The sequence below is a fragment of the Helicoverpa armigera genome, chromosome 21 (genome assembly GCF_030705265.1).
Source record: "Helicoverpa armigera isolate CAAS_96S chromosome 21, ASM3070526v1, whole genome shotgun sequence".
Taxonomy (NCBI): Eukaryota; Metazoa; Arthropoda; class Insecta; order Lepidoptera; family Noctuidae; genus Helicoverpa; species Helicoverpa armigera.
This window is the reverse complement of record NC_087140.1, coordinates 10,050,752-10,074,144: the sequence shown is the minus strand read 5'-3', so window position 1 is coordinate 10,074,144 and position 23,393 is coordinate 10,050,752. Positions and strand designations below refer to the sequence as shown.

The following is a 23,393-nucleotide window of genomic DNA, read 5'->3' as shown; positions in this document are numbered from 1 at the left end:
AAAAAAAACCGCATTACAATCGGATCATCCGTTTGGGAGCTACGATGCCACATACACACACACACACACACAGACACGTCAAACTTATAACACCCCGTCGTTTTTGCGTCGGGGGTTAAAAAGAATGGTTTGCGACGGGAAATTCCTAAAGATTTAATAGACGAGCAATACAAGATGTATCAAAAGGTTAAAAAATAAAATTAACAGCTGATAAATATGGAGTCCCTAGATCAAGTTGGCAACGGTACCTGAAACAAGATTCTATAAAGGATTTTTAGCGCAGATTTATAACCTCACAAATTTTCACTGAAGAAGAAGAACAAAAATTTACAAATTATACATTACATGGTATGTCCAAGCCTCCCTACCATAGGGAGCATTGGACACTTTTGACTTAAACTAAACTCAAAAAAAATCGGTAAAAAAACTTAAGTAAAACGGTTTTATCTTATGTGCACTGAAAACTATAAATAAAAAATAGTTACTTACCTGTCAACCTACGTAGGTGGTCCCGGTCATATTAGACTAAAATAAAAACGTGGGGCCCATAAACTATTGCTGTAGTACCTCTTCTAGAGGTATAATAGGTGTGGATTGCATCGACTTACTATAATCGTAACTGGAGATTTTGACAATCAATCATTAATAATAGAAAATACACATACCTTTCATTAGTTTTCTCTTTATAACGATCCGAAACCGCAACAAAATATTTAAGTACTTTTACGAGTGTTTGTTCTTGACAACTCACAGAAATGACAGATAGTCTATGGATGAACACCGTTACCAGTCGGTAACGTAAACTACCCAATAAAAAAAAAACAAAACTATGATCAGAAATCAGAATAAAAGGACCCCCCTTTTATTCTGATTTGATCATGTCTCCCAACTGCCCATCTCTCCCCTACCTCCCCTATAGATAGACAGATTTTGACAGATCTGTCAAAATCTCGACTTTAATTTAGTTCAACTTGTCAACACGCTCGATAGTGTAGCGCTAGTGTAGTTTGACAATGTCAATCACGGTAATTAAGGTAGAATTCCGTGGGTCGCGATTGTCGCAGCCGCGCGCGACTAAAGTCAACCTATGAAAATGTATGGCACCGCTGCCGAGGGCCGCGACAGTCGCGCGCGGACGACGAATTTCGTGAGCCGCTCGCGGCCGTACGCTTCTCAACATGGTCTAGCGCTTAATAACATCTATAGAATTTTAGTAAAACCAGAATTAAATTGTTGACAATGCCGCGAGCAGCTTACGAAATTCGTCGGCCGCGCGCGACTGTCACGGGCCTCGGCAACGGTGCCATACATTTTCATAGGTTGACTATTGTCGCGTCCACGGAATTCTACCTTTAGATCGAAGTCGAAGTGAGAGTGATGTCGAAGTGAGTTGTGATATTTTATAGAATCGACATGCAGGCCGGAGCGACAACACCACAGACAGACATGTTAAAATTATAACACCCATCATTGTGCGTCGATGTTTAAAGGTAATCTTAAAGCTACTGTTATTTGAACTGCCGCTAGTATCAACAACTCTTCTTGACAGTCGATAAAAAAAAGACCACATCAAACAACTAACCTAGAAGTGTAATCCTCAGGATAGGGCACCAATATGCCCTCAGGGCTGGGCTGCGGCGTATCCCCGACCCAGAAGTACGCGTCAGGGCCTGTGCCATCGTACGCGAACCCTCGCACGTATACCGTGCTCTCGTCGACTGCGTACACGGTGCCCCGGATACCGTGAGCGTACTGTGTGAGACGGCCTATGAGACGTCCGTAGTAGGGCTCCGGACGACGCGATGTGGCTGGACCTGTGGAAGATATTGTGGAATTAAGATATTTTGCTGCCAAATAATTGTAGCATTTTTGCTCGTTACAAATCACGTCTAGAAGCTTTGCTTGTCTGAAGTTGACCACTCATCATCATCATTAGCCACAGAGCATCTTGGTCAGATGATTGTGGCAGTACTTGTCTATGCAGTTATTAGTGCAAGCACTTTCTTTTGTGCCTGAAGTTGATCACTAATGTCTTCGTCTGTCATGCGTATGCGGGAAGAACCAAATAATAAGCTTCGGAAATACAAAGTTATTTGAAGTCCTTCTGTTTACAATGGCCTAACATGGATCGAAGATAAATATGCTACTATATTACAAGCGTTCTTTTCATCTTAAGTCATGTAAATCTATTTCAGAATTTTTCATTGTTGGCCTAAATACCGTATATGTACCTTATTAACTAGACTTGACATTTAATCTTCGAATAATGAAGGATTTATAGTATCTGAAAATAGTAAATTGTTTGAGAGGAAAGTTGCATTGCATCCCACTCGGATTGTTCTGTTTAAACTGCAGTGGGATGTTTGACGTAGACTTGTGCGGCTTAACTGACGTCAGGATACACGTGGAAGGGCATTCAATGTCTCTTGAAATATAGCTCTGTGCCTTGATAGCCTTTTTTCAAAAAAATATTAGTCTATCTTCCATATAACCCTTCTTTCTTTTCTGCCACAAATAACAACGAAGATATAACATGTTCGAATTTTGTAACTTGTCACTCTTAGGTAATAGGTACTTAGACGTGACATCACAAGCCCCACTCTTCTTTATTACTTTATATGTTAATAAATGTTTAAGCAAAATAAAAAAAGGGGTAACTAGATGTCCAATAATTTTGCTCATCTTACAGAGTTCTGATTAGAATTACGGAATCACATTTTTGACCCTGTCATCACGCCTATTCGTCAGAGTTGGTCTATTTTTATAGAGGTCACTAAAGAAACCACAGTGTGAAATGTCAATCTGACCACGCTGCCTAGGAGTACCTATAGAAATTCAAGCCCTATAGAAACTAGAGAGTTCTAATATCTCCAGAAATAGTCGACAAACGTCATTCCTCGGTAAAATGTCGAAAGTCAGACGGTTTAAAGTATATTTTGCGTGGGAAGACTGAAACGGGCCTGCAAGAACGAAATTTTATCAAACATTCATCAGTCTTTTTTCAAATATAGTACTACTACTACCTATGTTCCAATTTGGGATATTGAAAAATAAAAAAATATTCATATGGATGGAAGGGAAAAGTAATAAAAAAGTTAGTACTTACAAAACGGACGTCGCTGTAGCATAGCTTTGGAAAATAGACATATCCAAGGTACCTATTTTTTTTTTTACACGCAATATATGGCATGGATATTGATGTAAACGACATGTAGAGAAAACCAGAAGGTAACAGTCAGAAGGTTTTAAAAACCGCAGATTATTAAAAACTACAGTATAACTAACATTACTTATGGACACATAAGAGTCGTAAAGCATTCTTCTTCCACTCAAATTAATTAAAACATTCTTATCAATGTAAAATTGTAAAGCAAAAAGGGAAATCGCTAAAACATTGATCAGCAGTAACTCATGAACAGCTAACAGTAGTCTTCTTCATCAGTTGGTGACACCATACTGACAATACACCCGTGCATAATGACTGACAACTTCCCAATCCAGGGGCCCCAAGCCCCCAACAAAACGTCCTAACTCCCCAACACCATCATACGATTCTAAAGCCTAATTCACTAACAATAAGGCCTAGATTAGAATGAGCAATGAATACAAATGAAGTTTTTTTACAAAGCAATATTCTTAAAAGCTGCGATCGATCAGGGAGGGGGGGGGCGATTCCATTAGTAGACGGATGTTCGTTTTGATAAGTCACCATGGCTGCGACGGGAAGGTTTCGAGGAAAACTCGTAAATTACAAACTGATTGATTACAGTTTTAATGTATTTTTTTTACTGTAATTAGTCTCGCATTTACGAGTTTTGCTGTCTGTTGTTTACGGGGTTCGATTTCGAAATAACAATAAATAAAACTAGGAGCCATTGTGATTCCTTAAATTAATCGAGGCTTTGAAATTAATCTCAAATCTTATAATGTCAAACCATATTCGTTCTAGTGGAATTCACTAAATAATCTCTCACCTCGTACGATCATTCTTAGTGTCTTGTCTTTATAAGAGTCCTTACTCTGATGTATTCGTTTCTATTTACCATCATACTCCTGACCTTATGCCAATTTTATTTAGGGTCGGCGCAGCATATTTCCTTTTTCCATACTCTTCTGTCAGCCGTCATCTCACAAGTAACTCTCTTTCCAGCTCGAATTTCACACAACCCATGCATCGTTTCCATCGTCAGTCTCCCAAAATGATCCTCATTCCTCCTCATCACATGCCCCTACCATTACAGCTGGTTTTTACATAGATTTTCCATTTACTAGTAAACAAAACAAAATAGATAACTTAATAGTCTCGGCTAAAGTTTTCTATACACTCAAACGTACACAACCTACTTATGTACCATAGTAACTCATTGTATTAAACAATAAGTACTTCTTAGTTGATAGTTACCTCGTTATACATAGAGGTGAATGACCCGATGTTATGTTGTGAAGCATCATATAAACATAGATAGGTAAACATGGAGAACAAAATGACTATCGGAGGTGCCATAACGGAAAATCTCCTAAGAAAGTAGCGCGCCAAAAAGCGGGGGACGAGGAACTTTACTGTCTTCGCCTTTACACGCCTTCTTTGGACCCTATAATTTTTGTAACACCAAAAATCGACGACAGATGTCTCAAACAACCCAAACGCTAGGTTAGTTTACTCGTAACTGATAGTTTTTGTCATGCCCACCTTACGTATTAGAGCTAGAAGAGGGCGCCTGACCTGCATTATGGTATCTCCGGTCATCGTTCCTTACTCCGTGTAGGTAAGTTAATATAAGTATACGAGTTATGAATATTTTTAATAAGCTCTCTTCGAAGAACTTACTCTAAGGATGCTCTTTAAGTAGAAATATTTTGCTCTAGGTAGACATCTTATTAAAGTAAGAAATAACTTACTAAGTATTTGTTGCTATGCTAAGGGATAAGAATTTTGTTTACTTAGCAGGTATTTGAAAATTCAGTATCGCATAAACGAATTAGCTATTTACAGTATTTATTAAATTAGGTACCTACTTAAAATTTAATTAAAACAAATAAAAGAAAGAAAAATTTTTGCAACAGATTTTTTGCTGAAGTATCGTTTAACTTTTTTTCTATATTAGGCTTACCCATAACAGGTATGTGCACCAAACCTTTACTATCACATACTTATACATATAAAAGTATTATATAAGTAACATATAAATAAACCTTTTCCAAAGGATCGTGGGTACGTGAAAAATATACGAAATATGAGTATGAAGGAATAATTCTACTTTCCCACGGTAGAATTAAGCTAGCGGCTTGAACGGGATTAATTTTACTCAGAAACGCTCGCTTCGTACAGAAATGTATGTATTTAACCGACTATAAAAAAGGAGGTTCTGTATGTTTTTAGTTGTACCAATATTCGGGATAGTAAAAATCTTTGATAATATAAAAACAATATATTACAGTTTGTGTTTATGGATGTGTGTTCCTCTTTCACGAAAAAACTACATGATGATTTTTTATGAAACTTTCCAGTAATATATCTATAGCTTATATTATAGAATAAAATAAGTCATTTTTTTATAATCTTTCATTTCTCTGAATAAGGCTTTAGATACTTGAAAAAGAAGATACCTACGAGGCTTGTCACTACGTTTAACCAGTAAATTCTCAGTATTGCACAGATGGCTCTTGAAGTTCATCTATAATTTCTTGGAAAATGTTACGAGATACAGATAATTAGCGCAAAGTTTTCTTTTACCATCAAATATTTTACAAAATAATTATAACTTAATTAACTTATGTATGTGGTATAACACAATGCAAAGTAGTGCTAAAACTTACATACAGGGCTGTTATCAATTACTTTACAACCATCAATTTTCAGGTACAACTATTATCCCAAGAAAAATTGCGATCATTTATCCCTTCAATAACCCTAAAACGCTAGGCCATAACTCAGTAGAAGATAAACGCGTCTTCGCAACATTTCCGTATCGTCCCCACGGCATTATCATTATCAGGGGCAGCCCCGTATTTATCTAATATCCTAAGCGGAATCTGGCACCCCATTAAGGGATATTTTGATTGACACACGCAACCCCTGAGAGTTGGCTCGCTGGGGGAGACGCGGTGGTGATTTCTGAAATATTTTTGCACTTGTAGGTTTATTTTTGGATTGCTGTCTTACGTGTTTTGTTCTTTCTTTTAGAATTGTTTTTTCTTCTATGTGAAGGAATATACTTTGCGGTTTTGCTCACTCCCTGAGGGAGTTACTTCCCGCATACGTATAAAAATTTGCCTACATGTAGTTCTGATGTATGGTTTATTTCTGTAAAGTTTCATAAAAATTCGTTCAGCCATTCGAGCATTCAAAACAAACATTCACACACACACATTCGCAAATGTTCACCTTTATATCTTAAATGTGATATAGGACTGACAAATATTTACAATGCCTATTCATTTCAGATAGCCTTTTTTCACTATATTTTTAATCCACTTCTAGGACCAAACTATAGACATAGTGTTCAGTTCACCACAGCCTAACAAAACTATAACACCCCTCACGCACACTAGTCTATCCAAAGCCAAAACATAACCGATTAAAATATACTCCCGCCCCACCCCCGGGGTGGGGGAACTACCCCAACACACACTTAATACAGTTTTGTCTCGCCATTTCGATACGAGTGTGTCTCAGTCATGTCTCGGCGGTTGAGGGTTTAGTTTTTATAGATAGCTTTTGTTTTTTCTGCATAGTGATATAGAACTTCGTGACATGTGAAAATTTTGGAAATGTTATAGAAAAGTGTTCAATGAAATTTTTATCATTGACCAACTTATTCATATGGTGCTTATTTTTTATGTATCCATACTGTATACGCTACACTAAGTGTGTTTTAATTTTATTTTTACAAAGGATCCAGAAATCGTTATCATCGTCGGAATAACTGGAATTCACACTTTTCCTTCAGTCTTTTTATCTTCTTTAAGTACTATGACTTATTATTTATTATATGAAGTAACTAAGCACATTTTGTATTCAAAAGTCAATATATCCCAAACAAGACGTGTGACGATTTCAATCTTTCGTCCACAAAAGCGGAGATTAGACGCACTCAATACACCCCCCCCCTCCCCTCACTTATGAGTGCTGTAATCAACCGGGTGGAAATATTCGACAATACACAAATAACTGTACTTCTTATACTTAGGTACGTATTATAATCCCTACTGGAGAATGTAGGAAATTCTTGTCGATGCTTTTCCTGATGTCGATACACATGTTTACGTTTCTTACTTTACGTTTCTTAATTTTGCTGTTTCTAAGCCAGGAGCCCCATGAGAGAAAACTTAACACTGAGTAAGTATAATTGATTTCCTTGAACTTACTTATCGTTTTTATACAGTTACCTACATCTTTGCTTATAAAAGACAAGCTTTAAGTTACAAGGTATCTGACCACTACGGTCTCTTTCCTCTCTACCCCACTCTAAGCTGTTCTCGTCATATGCACTACCTACAGTGTACACAGTCAACACTGCGCAGTATTGCCTGCACGGCGGTGTACGTCAATAAACATCATCTAGCTGGCAGTTTGTTGTTAAGTTACGGTCTCGGAAATAGCTGTGCTAAATAAGGAGATTTTAGGTTTTATGTGACAGTTGGATACACTGTGCTTTTTTAACCGACTACCCAGAAAAGAGGAGTTTCTCAATTCGAATGTTTGTAGGTATGTTTTTATTGGTATCTATTGAGCTGCATATGAATAGATACATACATATCAATGGGCAATCTGTTTATTCGATATATCTCTTAATTTTTTTAATCTCTTTATTGCGAGGTCCATACCTATGGGTACCTACTGTTCTAGGGTAGGTTGTGTTCAACCGAGTATAATTTCTCTTGTTTTAAAACTTCTTCCAATTGGTACTAGTATACTGATTTCATGAGTTTATGAAATCTCGATGAAAATATAGTCGTTATTGAATCAATCTTTGGCAACACTGTTTTATATATAGTCAGAGGTACCTATTTCAGAGACTGTTCCATAAAAGAATATTTACCTTCATGCCTACCAGCATAATATTAGAAGGTTAGTTAGCATAGGTAGAACAACAGGCTCCCGGGCCAGTGACCGCGTCACCCAACCGTGACTTTGATTACCCGAATGCGCGGATGTTGCATCAATCTCAGTTTTACATGTTGCATCCCACTTGGGTAAGTATTGCTTGCTTTAGGATGGAGTAATTGTTGCTTCATTGCTTGGCTTAATAGCAACAGATAACATCAAACTTTTAGTAGAAGCCAGCTATGCAAACCTTTGTAAAGGCACTTCATTATTCTACACCAGACTGCAGTTGTATTTACCATAATAGGGTTTTGGAACAGAATACATGGAATGTTTGTAAAGACAAATACTAGCTGATAAATCAAAAAACCAAAAAGTAGCCTTTATGTATTTTATTTTGATGTCATACTCAATCATAAGCCTTAAAAAGCCTTCATTTGTAAAAAAGGGACACATACAAAGCCTTCAAGTTTAAAATATGAGTGTGATATGATGACATACAATAGCACGGAATAGATCAACAGGAAGAATCAACACAAACTCTATCACTGAAGTTACATACAACCTGTCTCAACCTTGCCGTCTAAACAATCCAAAATACACATTTAAATACTCAAGAAACACCACCCAACGCCAACCCAGGAGTAGGTCGATCCTCGGAGTACGCATTTAAGAATATGAATTCAACCCAATAACCCTTTTCTATTCAAATAAAAGCGAATAGGGCAATAAAACCTAAGGTTTGCGTTAACAGCTCTCTTCGCGTAAAATTTTAAGAGTTCTACGCTACTGTTTCACATTTGGGTCTGTAGGTGTTTATAGCGAAGATTCTCGTCAAGAATAACTGTGTTAGTGCCGATTTATGTCACGATTTACAGTATCTATCTTTTGTTATTTTTTGTGAAAATTATGTTACTTAAAGAGTTACCTATGTTTATTTTGGCTACTATTCTCGAAACTCTGTGTGCTTCTAACTGATTCGTACTAGTTCCGACGTCATATAATCATATATGTACAGAGAGATGAAAATTAACTGTATCTCATATTTTTGCAGAGACTTGAAGCTCTGTCACGGTCTTAATCAATAGCGAAGCGCCTAGTGCCTCAGAGTGCCAGCCCAGACCAGCAATTATTTACGTAAAAAAGCTGCTATATTAATGAATATTCTTCGTAAAAAATGTGGTGTCCATTATCTCTATTTCATAATAATAGTAAATATGGTGTAACACATATGTACAGCAGCCGAACAGGTTGAAAGTGAACGTACCTGACACGGAAGGCAGTTGCTCTTGACCTTTGTGGTCTCCTGTCTTGCACTTAGCATTGTACGATATGGCTAGCTGATTTATTTTTAGACTAGCTAGATCGTAAAGTAATAAAAAAATTCTAGGATAGTTGAAAAGACAAGATGTGACCAGCATTCGGAGTAATTTTAATATGAACTGTTACAGCCGTAACTACTAATTCTAATTGGATATTCTATCTGTCACAAGCTGTTCCGCGGTTAAACCTACGTCTCGAAGGAGCTATTTCCCATACCTGAATAAAAAGTGTAATTCTGATAGATGTGTAAGCTACATTAATGCTAAAGGTTCATCAAAATCCACCCACCAGTCTGCGCGAAAGAGCCATTCACACAAACTTTTGCGTTTATAATATGTTATGTATGACTATAAATGGGGCATGTAAGGAAGTGGTAGGATACATAACGGGGACGTATTAATAGATAACTGTGTTTAAGGTTTCCAATATGAGGTCAATGCTCTACAAATTAATAGTCAAAAAGTTTCCACCACAAAGGTTTCATATAAAGAGGTAAAAGAGGCTTCATAAAGCACGTCCTACACTACTTCGAACCCTAAATACGTTTTTAATAAACATGGATAAATCAGCCCCTCATTCTTGCCGCGTAAGCTACAAGGGGTGACCAGGCACCCCAGAGGAACGCATAAAATCTATAACGGACCCCAGTTATCCCATGATCTCGTTGTATCAATCAAATCAACGTTTCCTAACGAAATTCTCTCTGGGACACTAAAGTGTATGCACCCCAGTCATTTGTCTTAAGGATGGTCACCCTAGCTCTGAATGTTAGGACGATACGTTCGAGTGTCGCTATGTTCGAAATAGCAGTTTTCTCTTTTTCGTGTGTTGGGTGGAATAGTAATGTGGTTTACGTAATTTTTGGTAGTATTATGGATTTAAGATGGTGTCAGTTTGCATTTAACTGTGGTCTTTATAAACAAGTCTTTAAAACAACATGCGTAATAACATGCTTTTTTTAGAATAAATAAAACCAAATGCGGTTTTGGAGATTTCTGAGAAGACGCAAATAAAGCAAGACAATGTTCATCGTAAGTAAGTATATCAAAGTTCAATCGAAACGCAACAGCAAAATATCTGTTTTGTTTGGAAACAAGATGTTAAACATGTTTCGGGCACATCTACAATAACCAAACCAAAATCTAGTCATATCTAAAAAATACCAACTCCAACGACAAAAAAAAACAATAGCAAAAACCTTGACTTGTACTAAACGTCCTCAATATCCACGCAGAGTTTATAAGCAGCGCGCATGTTTATCCGGGGGGAGCCGGGGGGTGTTGGGTGTGTTGGGGGCAGGGGGTGTTGGGGGAGCCGCCCCCCAGTTTAGACAGTATTGTGTTTGTGCTGCACTTTACACCCCTCAAAGATGTGGCTGATATGAGCCCGTAATAAGCTGATGGCGATCGTCACGTGATTTTTTTTGCGGAGAAGTGATTTTTTGATTCCTAGGTTATTATTAAGTTTTAGTTATCATTCGAGCTGTCTACTACGTGAGATTCTGAATAAATATTTGTTTTTGGCAGTACCTAAATTAGAACGAATGGAAAGGCAGAATACTTTCGTTCGAATATTTACGAAAAAAAAAATCGTTTCCCAAATTATCCCATAAGCAATACAGTTGAAGTACCTACTTTTTGTTTTAGCGGTTATATCAGCAAGTATGTTTAATTATTTGATAAATTCTTTGTCCGGAGGCTTACAATGCCACACACTAAACTTTTATTAAAAAGTCCTTTTAACTCTAACTACTAAATATAAGTTTAAGATCAAACCCACGTTCCTACCCGTCGTCTCAATTCATTCGGTAATAGTTAGGAGTAGGAAGGAATGAGTAACGGTGCGCGTGAGAGCAAATCTAAGTTTCCTCTGATTTACTGCATATTGCATACGGTTTTATACCCGATATACTTCTCTGGCTTTCAGATTTATTGTTTTATGGAATTAACTGGAATAGGTTCTAAGTCACGTATGTTTTATATGATCAATTCAGATTGTAAAATAATTTTATGGTATCCACAAATATTAAAACATCACGAGTCTGCCACATTGCATTTAGGTGCCAACTCACAACTTTTCAAACGACAAATTAATTGCAAAACTAGATTAGCAATTTCGGAAAAATTTGTTGCGTTTTCAAGCTTAATCCTCATAATGTTTCCTACGCCTAATTTAAACGTACCAACTTTATAAAAGCAACAGTACTTTCAGATGACCTTACTTAAATTAAGATCAACAACCAAATTCACACAGCAACAAAAGAGAAGCATAACAAACAAAACAATCACAAACAATTGAATTAAAATCTACCACTCTACCATATCAGATGTACTTGAGACAGTGTTGCCACAACACGCACCGTGGAGAACTTCCCATGAAAAAACTATGTATAACAATGCACAATAACAGCTCAGATGTACAAACGAATAGATTCCAGAAATTCACGTTTTGCTTTGGAAATTCTTGATAACATACTGGGACGTAGTACTGTTACTAACAAAGAATATTTCTCCGGGAATTAGTCTCTGTTGGTTCTCGAAGAAGTCACTGATTGAGACCTAGATATGTATGTTGTGAAAAGTCATTTTTGCAAATCCTTAACGACAATTTGTATAGTGAGTTCTGCGTATTTGCCCTTTTGGTTACCTATACATATTTTAGTATTGAGGTAGATTGAACTTGTACCTACAAACAAATGAAAGCTTATTTGGGATCCTCGGAAAACACAGGCAACTATGTTGGGGTCGACTTACAGTTTTACCAGATGCAGCTGAATACTAGTGTTTTATATGGAGCGGCAGCCTATCTGACATCCTCAATTAAATTACCCTCATTAAAGTGATCAAAATGCAAAATAACAACAGTGCGCAAATGTACAGTCAACTTCAAGTCAGTTGTAATAGTTTTATAAGAAAAGGTTAAAAACGCTAAACCCTATAAAAAGCAAAAAATAACTTTTAACACTACGTAAACTAAATTTTGTCGTGTCGGGGGACCGCTCTAATTCATTACTTTAGATACGTGTTTTTTTTTAAACGAATGTTGTAATTAGGTAGGTATCATTTGATTTATGTAAGTATTTGTGAAGGTAAAAAGCGGTCCCCCGACACGTCAAAATTTAGTTTACGTAGTGTTAAAAGTTATTTTTTGCTTTTTATAGGGTTTAGCGTTTTTAACCTTTTGTCATAATTATTGCGTACTTTTTTTGGGTCGGGGGTTTTTTTAAATTTATAATTTAATTTTATTTCATGCTTTTTAAAGGAGCTCCTAAATTTTTCCTTCTTTCATTTAATTTATTTTATCTTAAGATGGGGTCGCTATATGCGATCTCGGCCAAAGGAAGCTGTTTAACAATCCTCATGACAAACTGGCTCTGGGAGAATTGCACAGATTGAGAAACAATAAAGATAATTAACCTTTGGACATTCTAGATTTTCAGCAAAAATATAAATCGGTTTATCCGTTTCATTCCGGCAGTTCAGGGTTTCATCCGCCACATCCCATTTCCAGCATCAGGTTCTCGTCAATTAGAAACATGAAGAGAACTCGGCAAGACAAATTCAACGAGCCCAAACTCGATGGGTTTACTAAAAGGCAGTTCAGGGTTACGTCTCCTACCTTCGTGCCCTAACAGCAGACCAGCTCAGTGGTTCCAAAAGACATTAGTGTTTCAAATTTCAGATCCCACATATACTTGCAAGTAAACTGAGCGTGTAACATTCCTATCACATCTAGCAAACGAGCTGATGACCTTGAAGACCTGAACCGATTTCCACCAAACATAGCTAAGAACACTCCCGACTGACATACCTTTTAAACAAAAAAAACCGCATTTCAATCGGATCATCCGTTTGGGAGCTACGATGCCACATACACACACACACACACACACACACACACACACACACAGACACGTCAAACTTATAACACCCCGTCGTTTTTGCGTCGGGGGTTAAAAATCGTACTTATTACTATTGAGTTAAGGTGCATGACAGTTACCACTGATGTTCAGTTTACTGTACCTATGTTTGTACGCGATTTTGGCACAAATTCATTTTGCGCACAACTTTTCAACCAGGTTTTTATAGTGATCAGAGGATGAACAATTAACCTTGAACATGTGTCACGTTTAGTTACCGGATCTAGATGGCTAGCAGTCTAGTCTCATTCAAAACTATGATGAGGTTTTGTGGGGAAATGACGTAATTAAGTCTCGATTAGATGACATTTGTTAATATGTGTACACGAAAGGTCTTTCAGGTGGAGTTAGGACAAATGAAAACATGCTGCGCCGACCTCAAATAAAATTTGGATGGACAGACAGGACGATGATGTTGAATCAAAAGTCCTGGGACAACTGGTACTCTTTCAACCAAAAGTATTTCCATATAGTCCATAGTCCTTTCGTGTGACATTAATAAAACCATCTATTATCCTACCTAATTAATTGATACAAATAGAATCTCATAATAATACGTTTTTAAACTCAGTTTTACCGTACGGACAATGTTTACCACCAATGAAGGTTGGTACATCTGAAAGACCGTCAAATTAGACCAGGTTGACGAATCCTGGCTTACCTCATGTATGCCTACATAATATTCTATTCCCACATGTATTCTATTTAAACTAAGTACTTCATACAAAAGTATACCTATCCTTTTCGAAGCAATACAGCGTGTTTGCTCCCGTCCCTCTGTGAAACTCAAACGTAACAAAGCCACAAAAAGTTGCATTTTAGCGCTCACTCCTGTCTCGTAAGGTAACCCTTTGAAAAGTCAACGTACAATGGACCCCAAAAAGTTTAAGTCCAACGGACCTAACCTTTGACTGAATATTTTGGATTAAACTTCATTTATCGTATGGTTTTTTGTAGCTTTAATAAATTCATAGTGATTGAACTTTCTGTTCTGTAAGTATATACCCAGTAATCACATAATAATATTGACTAATTAATTATATACCTATATCAAAGAAACCTTTTTTCAGTGCACAAAATAATGACTTATATTGAAGTTCAGATTTCCAATTTTTCCATGAATTTGGAAAATATATAGCTACATTAAATTACTTCGTAAAAGAGCAAAACTTTCATTCATCATCCTCATCCTCCGAGCCTTTTTCCCAACTTATGTTGGGGTGGGCTTCCAGTCTAACCGGATTCAGCTAAGAGCTAAGAAAAAGCAAAGCTAAGAGCAAAAATTTCATTACCTTAGTATAATATACTGACAGGCGGTTTGATTCAAAATAAATGACGTGATCATGATCACTTTAAAGGTTAACCAACTAATAATTCTAGATATAATAAATGATCTATATAAGCTAACTGGTAATCCTTGCTCGTTTGATCTTGGCTTACTTAACCAGAATTAATGATTACTACTAGTTACTACATATAATTTGTTGTTCATAATTGAAAATATAAATAACTGGCCTGGCCCACGGGTAAACTAAGCTCTGCTGCGAAAGCTGTGAGGAAAGTTAGAGCTCTCTCCGATGTAGCCACGGCGCGTTTAGTGGATTTGAGTCATTTCTATAGTCATACGTTCTATGGAATTCACCAGTCTTTTAAATGGTATGGGGTTGCCCGGGTAACTGGGTTGAGGGGGTCAGATAGGGCAGTCGCTCCTTGTAAAGCACTGGTACTCAGCTACATCCGGTTAGACTGGAAGCCGACCCTAACATAGTTGGGAAAAAGGCTCGGAGGATGATGGTGTCCTATGGAATTCTTATGTGGGGCAATGCTGTCGACATCGAAAATGTCTTCGTGGTACAGAAGAGCCGCCTTTTATACCAACTTGGTCTTAAAGTCTTCTTATATTGGCGTAGTCGTATTGATTCAGAATACCAATATACCCCTTTATTGGTATTCTGGACCAACACGTCTACGCCAATACACGTAAGCCAAAATATACACAATAATTTAGCTTAAACAGTGACGAGCAAAATTTAAGCTAACTTTGAACATGTTAACACGTAAATCATTCTCACACTATGTAATGAACTTCGGCCCACGATTCAATAGCTTTTACCAGGAATCCAAAATGTCATAAAGGCTTGTTCTGGTCACTTCTCAGAACGTTAAATAGACACAGAGTAAATATACACTAGAGTGACCACAAAATATAGCAAGTTGATTTTAATGTCCTACTGATTGTGGAAATCTGTCTGTAGGTTTGTTTGTCTTATCATGGATGGCGGATTAAAAATAAATGGATATGATATGATTTATTTCTCTCCGAGGTGTTTTGCTTGTCCGAAGTTTGCTAATAGTAACTACAATACAGTCAAAATGTATGAAGCTCTATTCAGCTTTCATTAAGAGCGGCATAGATATCTGACGTTTTTAAATTCACTTGCAACTTCGGAGTAGTAAAACAACGTTATTTGAGAAGTATCGGTAGGTACACGAAACTTTTATTTGGTAGGTATAGGTATTTTTATGAAATCAATGAAAACGAAGCCACGGGCGAAAGCTAGTTATGTAATAATCGTGATATTCCTACGAGAAACTAAATTATGCAATACGTTATTGACTCCCATATAGAAATAAACAGGTTTGGCAAAACTAGACTAGTGGGTCGATATGAGCTGATAGACAAACAAGAATGTTTAGCTAAAATAACTTTATAAGGCCTTCGTTTCACTATGAATGAACTAAATATAAAATCTTATAGGTATCAGAGTAGACACGTAGGTATTGGAAAAGCTTTTGGTGCAGATTGACATTTCATGTAGGGTTTCCATACTGTAGCGTCTTTTCGGGTTTGTCCCAATTTGTAATGAAAAGTTGAAATTAATGTGTTTTTTTTAAATAATTTGTGTTATGTTTAAACCTAGGCAATAAAAAAAAATAAAGAAACACGATACACGCTTAAGATTTTTACCCCCTAAGTATAATTATAACACCAAACTTTCCAAAGAGGTCTTAGCTTTCAAAAAAAAAAAGAAACTTAACACAACAACAAGAAATTGGACTTACCGGCAGCGAGTATCAGGAGCGTAACCGCGAAGCAGACATGCGACGAGCCCCGCGGGGGCGGCACCTTCCCCGCCATTGGCCGAGCGCTAGGGGCGGTTTAGCTATAACAACACAGCCTTCACCGCCGAAACCTTCTTACACAACTCACTCCACACACAAAAAAAAAACTTGGCAGTAATTTTGGCGCGTAATCTTGACTTTGACGTTTTGATTTTTTAAACGCGCAGGTGACGTTCGCGCTCAGCCGCCGCGCGCCACAGACTACACTTTCACTCGCGCTCTAAACGCTGATTGTGTAATTTGTTTACTTTCACTATGATCAGTCACATTCGCGATATTGTTTGAGTTTTTCATTCAACTTACGAACTATTTATTGTCGGAGTTACTGTACAGTCTTGGTTTTGAATTGGCTGAGTGACGGGTCGACATGGGAACTGAAATCTGTCGGGATTTGTTAGGATTAGAGTTCATTGAACTCTTACAACATAGCTCTTGGATACTTTACTAGGTACTAAAGTACTCAAGAGCTGGCAGAAATTATTTAAGAACACTGTTATTTTTCTCAAACAAACTGGTGCGTCGTTGTTCGGGGATGTGCGTTGTTTGTTGATGTTGAATGAGATGAGAAACTCGCGATTATCGTTAACTTTGTTTATTTACGAAAATCGTTACAAAAATGTTAGTTGAATGCACGCCCGTGTACGATGACGACCGAAAATGCACTAAAAGCTAAAAATTGTGGGCCGAGGCTCACGTGTTTGCGTAAAGGTGTTCGGTTACTCCGAACATATTCCCGACCAGCAAAGATGAGGGAGGCTGGGGTGTGCATCCATTACAAAAAAAGTATAAAGTATAAACAAAAATACAAAAAATATTATTATACAATGTTAAACAAAAATAGAAAAATATTATTCCGAATCGTTATTAAAAACTAATTTACGGAACACGGGTCTGGGTTTGCTAAACTCTTTCATCTCGTGTTCTTCTTGAGCTTGCGATTGGTGTTTGTTGATCCTAGAAGTCCTGGGCATTGGTTGAGCTTCGTTGATCGTCTCTTCCGGGGTTGTATTCCAGCTTCTACATAATTTTCGATATAGGAAAACAGCGCATAAGATAACCACTATCCCCAATACGATGTAGATAACCGCATAGTGATGTATGTCGTGGTTAGACATTGAAGTGATACTTTCATATTTCTGTTCTTCTTTCAACTGTTTTAACTTCAAGTCTATCTCTCTAAGCAAGTTGTTGTGCACTGTTTCTGTTTCATTTGATTGGTTGTCCAAATTGTCCTCGTATCCTTGATCAATAGTCAGATTGATTATGTGGTTAATCGGTGCCAGGACTGCTGTTTGAGTATCATATTTGACCTTAAATTGACTCTCATAGTGTTTGTGTCCATGTATTGTAAAGAGTTTGTTGTCATTACGCAATCGCTATCAAGAGTAATGACATTAGCGCGCATAAGTATGTGCGGCGTAATCCGATCTCCGCATATGATTCGCACTTGACACTGCTCGCAACATACATATAAATATGTGTTTATTTTTGTTAATGAAATGAACTGGCTTTTGCACGCGTCACTGCTTGTTTTGCATACATTATTTCTCTCCAGTATGCAAAGATCTTCATCTGACTTCATCTTGTATATCGGTGTGTTTGAGTCACACATGTATGTTGAGCTTCCTCTGGTTATACATTTCTGTAATATTTCTGTAGTTATAGGTGAATAATTGTCTTTCTGTAAGTTAATGGCAACGTAATCTGAAACTGGAGTGATTGCGAGAGTCATGTTTTTTCTGTACAACTTCGGTACTGCAATGAGGTGATAGAGATCATAAGTTTCTCTGTTGATTAATGGTATTTTTATCTCGAATATAAAATACTTGTCTGTAACTCTGGCTCTTATCTTCATAAGTTCGTATATTTGTTTCAAATCTGTGTGAATGTTTTCAATCGGTAGAGTAACGTCGCCTGTTAATAAGCCAGAAATAACATTCAATTGATGTTGTAGTTGTTTTGGTGTTAATAAATGCAGATTTACTCTTCCCTGGTAAACATCAGAAATAGTGTCCAACATCATGTTTTGAATGTTTTTCAGATTTTGAAGCATACTGTTCGCTGCAATTGCTGTTAGAATAAACTCTTGCTGTTTTGTTATTTCGTTTACTTCCGCTTGGATAGTGTTCAAAGCTTTATCAAGGCTGTTCAGGTGTTTGTTTATGACTTTATGTTGCATGGCAACCATTTTCTCCATCCTTTTAATTAAGTTGTATTCAGATTCTACTACCGATGTTTGATTACTCCACAAATTCTTCAAATGTGCTTCGTTTCGTTTTATAAGTTCAATGTCTTGGGCGTACTGTTCTGCGAAGCGTTCATCTAATACGCCGAACAGTCCATTGGCGAGATATCCAATGCCGTTGATAAGCCCGCGACGCCGTCTGGAGTGCTCTATGAAATGTTGTGTCAGCAACAGCTGGTTATAATACTGCAACTCCGTGTACTCGTGACTTTGTTGTGGTACAATCATGTTACATTTGTTGGTATTGTTCATGCGATTGCAGGAGCCATCCGGCTCGAAGGACCACGAACACCTTTACGCAAACACGTGAGCCTCGGCCCACAATTTTTAGCTTTTAGTGCATTTTCGGTCGTCATCGTACACGGGCGTGCATTCAACTAACATTTTTGTAACGATTTTCGTAAATAAACAAAGTTAACGATAATCGCGAGTTTCTCATCTCATTCAACATCAACAAACAACGCACATCCCCGAACAGTCGTTTTTATCCTTATTTTCTGTATAATTCGCGTTTTTTTATTAGCGAAAGCTCCCCTTTGCAAATGGTTTGTTGACACTATAATGTTGCATAAGCGACAAAAATCGTGCAAGCAAGCAAAGCATGATATTACGCAAAAGTTTCGGTTCAACTGTTATTATACTAAAACCTTATTTAAAATAACTACAGTCGTGACTGTTTTGTCGTTAAAAAGCAATGATTCTGTAATGAAGCTACAATAATACATTAAGTTGTATGATTTTGTTAATTTGCTAAAGGTTATCCAGTTTAATTATACGACGCCATATAAAACTAGAGATTTTAGGTACCTACTATTAGCAAAATTAAAACCGGGAATCCCGATTTTTTTTATTGATATGCCTAATAGTATCATAATTACGGCGAATATAGGTATTGTAAAGAATTTTTTGTTTGTATGTAATTATTTGACCAATTTAAGAATAGCTGTTATTCCTTCAATTGCTTTTTTCTCATGCTGATTAAGTTGAAAATAGACTTTTTATAATGTGCGCTTTGTAATCATAGCAAGTCAATTCGATAGATTGATTGTTTTTAATGAGGCTTCAATGCAAAAACTCTTCGCGTTACAGATTTTTTTGTTTTTGGTGATATTTTTCTTAATGTTTTCTCATCTTTGTTCAAATGATGACATAAGCAACAGAATACTAAGCTTTCCTACCCATAACGCCTTCTATCGAAGTAACAAACACACACCCCTAGAATCAGCCTAAATTCCCAAATCCATAACCTCTTAATGAAAACGCAGTAAGTCAGACATCACTGCGCCCCACAAGGAAATTAATGTGATCTAACTATGCGAGTAGTAAGTACGTCTGTATGTATGTCTGTTCCGTAACTTAGTATTGGGTAACTTGCACAAGATAGGTACGAGTTTCATTGTAGGTATGTATGTAAGAGCAAAGGTTGTGGGAATTTGGAATAATCGTGTACATATTGTTTTATGTAATGTCTCAGCACTAGTTGTTTTTCACGGGATTACAGGGCCTTTTACGTGCGACACATTTCGCGAATCAAAAATGTCTCACAATTCCAGAACCGTTTGTATCAGCAATTTTCGCGTGGTAAATCGATAGTGTGAAAGCGCTCTTACCCGCAGCTTTAGGTATAGTTTAATTTATTAATGTGCTGAAGTATTATTAAAAAAGAAAAAAAAACATTTCATACCAACACCTACTTGTAAGTACGAACTTCGTTCATAAATCGGCACAACGAATACCCACTTAACTTTCAACAGTACAAAATAAATAACAATACATAATGTGCAACTATTATAATAAATATTTCTGTGAAAATGTCCGGAGTTTCCAATAAAACGTTTAAAACAGTTGTTTGTTCATCACGCCTGTCGGTGACCTTTGATCTCCCACGTGGACGAACCCAGTGAACCCACGGACATACATATTGTTTATATTTGTATATGTTGAAAGATTATCCTAGATTTAATTATTTTCATTTATTTATTGCATATTTTTTCATGGAAAACTATGAAATATGTGGTAGTCATTCTGTCTGTATGTCTATTTGTTATGCGTTGACACTTTAAGAGAAGGTTTTTTTTAAAGTAAAGAAAGCTTGAACTTTGAAATAGCACTAATAGGATTATCCAAATACCTAACTACGCGAAATAAGTACCTAAACAGAAAAGTTAAAGTTTAGTTCTGAAATACCAAAATTGGTTATGAATGATTAAAAGTTGAAAAGTTCAGAATATGTATGTACAATACATACAGTGATTACAGTTTATCTACAAGATAAAATTAGAATCCCCCGCTATTTATAGCAACAAAAGTTCCTTAAAAACTAAAACAAAACAAAAATTCGTAATTTAAAAATTCATTCCTAATTCAAACTTTCATCGTGCGAAGTGACGTCATAATGTTACTCGTACGAATCGAAACTATCTCCAAGTACACACACATGCCCCACCGAGGGTGTCTCCCCACCGAGGGTGTCCCCACGTTGTCGTCGTGGTGGGGCTTGCGTGCTTCTAGGATCCTGGAGCTCTGCCGGTAGAGTCACTCATGCCGGAAAGGTTCAGGGGAGAAGCCAGACGAAGAGGGACCCAGGGAGGGGCCGCTCCTGACCAGTCGACGCTTGTGGACATGGCAAGGATGCGGCCATACCCGCAGAGGTGCAGGCGCACTGAAGCGGCGCTCGTTTGCTCCTCGTTCAACGAAGAGCAAACCTTTTGGCGGGTTTGCTGAGCCGGGATGGCTGGACAGCAGACGGAGGCATGTCTAATGCCGCCGATGAGGGCTTGGCTTAACCGCCCGGCCCAGAGGAAGGACACCTCTTAGATAAAAAACCACCTAATCCCAAGTTTCGGGAGCGCGGCGAGGGGATGAATGGCCGTGGGGGACACGGTCGTTAGCGCTCCCACCTGTTGGGGCCAGCCGCCCCCAACAGTATGTAGGCTTGCCCCGGTATGAGGCCACTGCCGGGGTGGACAGGAACTTGTTCTCATGCTCGTGGGACGTATATGGATAGTAATATTAAAAAAAACCCAAACAAAAAAGACGATAGGGAGTGGGATGCGGACTCGGACTGCGAGTCCGTATCCAGTGAGGAAACTGCGGGAGACTTCACGGTCCCCCGCAGCAAGAAGGACCACAGAGTCGAGGCCTTCCTCAAGAGGAAGGCGGACGACCTGGGGTCTTCCTCCGGTGGTCGCGGAGCTTCGGCCAAAAAGGCCGATAGGAGGCTCGTTCGCGACAGGGGCAACGAAGGAGACCACCAGAGCTCCTCTGAGGAGGACGCATCGGCCTTCGGCTCTGACCGGGAGAGGAGGGCGGACTTCGCGAAGACAGTGGAGTCCGCCTTCAGAGAGGTGACTCTTAAGAGAAAGAAGGCCAATCGCAATAGCGCGATTGAGGCCGCTACCGCCTCCATCACCGCTGCAGCGGTGAGCAATTTTGGCCTGGCTCCCAAGAGCGAGCTGGCCAAGTTGCAGGAGCAGGTAGCTCGTCTCACGGCCAACTTGGGGTCTCTCGTAGAGGAGAATAGATGTCTCCGGGCGGAGATAGAAAGGATGCGCGAGCAGGAGGCGGAGCGAAGCGGGGCCACCTCGCGGCAACCGCAGTCCTCTCCAGGGGAGAGCCAGGTTCTGGCCCTGGTTCGGCGGGAGATGGCGGCCTTCCAGGCTCGCTTCTCCGTCCTGGAGGGCAGAGTCCTGCGCCCTCCCCTCGCGGCGCCAAAGCCCCAAGCAGCCCAAAGGGCCTCTTATGCGACTGCGGCAGCATCGGCACCGAGCGAACCCCCCGTCGCGGCGCCGATCGGACCGCCCAGGAGGGCAGCCGCCCAGCCGAAGCCAAAGGCTGCGACGGCGGTCCGGGCGCAGAGGACCCCGGTGCCACCCCCAGCACCGGTCCCGTCGTCATCACCAGTGGCGAGACGCCCCCCAAAGCCGACTCCGTCAGCGACTACTTCTCCTCCCACTCAATCCGAGTGGCAGGTGGTGGGGGAGAAGAAGAAGAGAGGGAAGGCGGCCAGAAAGAAAGCCCAAAGGCAGCGCCGCAAGGAGCGAGCCGTCGCGGCTCAACTACGCGCCCCTAAGACCGCGGCTGTGGTGCTCACACTACAGCCGGACGCGGTTAAGAGGGGCGTATCGTACCGCGACGTGCTCGCTAAGGCAAAGGAGGCGGTGGACCTAGCTGAGCTGGGTATCACCGAGGGCCTTCGGCTCAGGGTGACCGCAACGGGCGCCCGAATGCTGGAGGTCCCGGGAGCGGCCAGCGGGCCCTCCGCAGACGCTCTAGCCGAGAGGCTCAGAGCGTCCATAAGTGCGGACGATGCCCGAGTCTCCAGGCCCTACAAGTGCGCGGATCTGCGCATCATGGGCCTGGACGACTCGGTCACTACGGAGGAGGTGGTGGCCGCCGTCGCTAGGACGGGTGGGTGCTCCGCCGATGAAGTCAAGGCGGGCACCTTACGTCCCGACTTCAGGGCACGAGCACCGTTACGGTGAGCTGCCCGTGACGGCAGCCAAGACAATCGTCGACGGCCGAAGATTGTTGGTTGGCTGGGTGTCGGCGCAGGTCAAGCTGCTTGACCCCAGACCACTGAGGTGCTTCCGATGCCACGTTGGGCACCATGTGGGAGTTCGTTGCACCTCGGAGGTCGACCGCAGCGCCCTCTGCTTCCGCTGCGGTCAGCCCGGCCACAAGGCCGTGTCTTGCAGCGCCACGCCGCACTGCACTGCATGTGCGGCTGCTGGAAG

The 23,393-nt window shown here is 39.5% G+C and overlaps 1 protein-coding gene across 6 annotated transcripts in view; it reads right to left on the bottom strand.

Annotated features, from left to right (window-relative positions):
- Window positions 1-23,393, bottom strand: part of LOC110376021 (uncharacterized protein) — a 71,305-nt gene that overhangs the window by 19,930 nt on the left and 27,982 nt on the right. For all 6 annotated transcript variants that reach the window (XM_064040241.1, XM_064040240.1, XM_064040245.1 and 3 more), the window contains exons 2-3: window positions 16,353-16,793; window positions 1,583-1,814 (exon numbers count right to left, since the gene is read on the bottom strand). In XM_064040241.1, coding sequence (XP_063896311.1) covers window positions 1,583-1,814; window positions 16,353-16,428 — 308 coding nt within the window. In that variant the 5' untranslated portion in view covers window positions 16,429-16,793. The remainder of the gene's footprint in view (window positions 1-1,582; window positions 1,815-16,352; window positions 16,794-23,393) is intronic.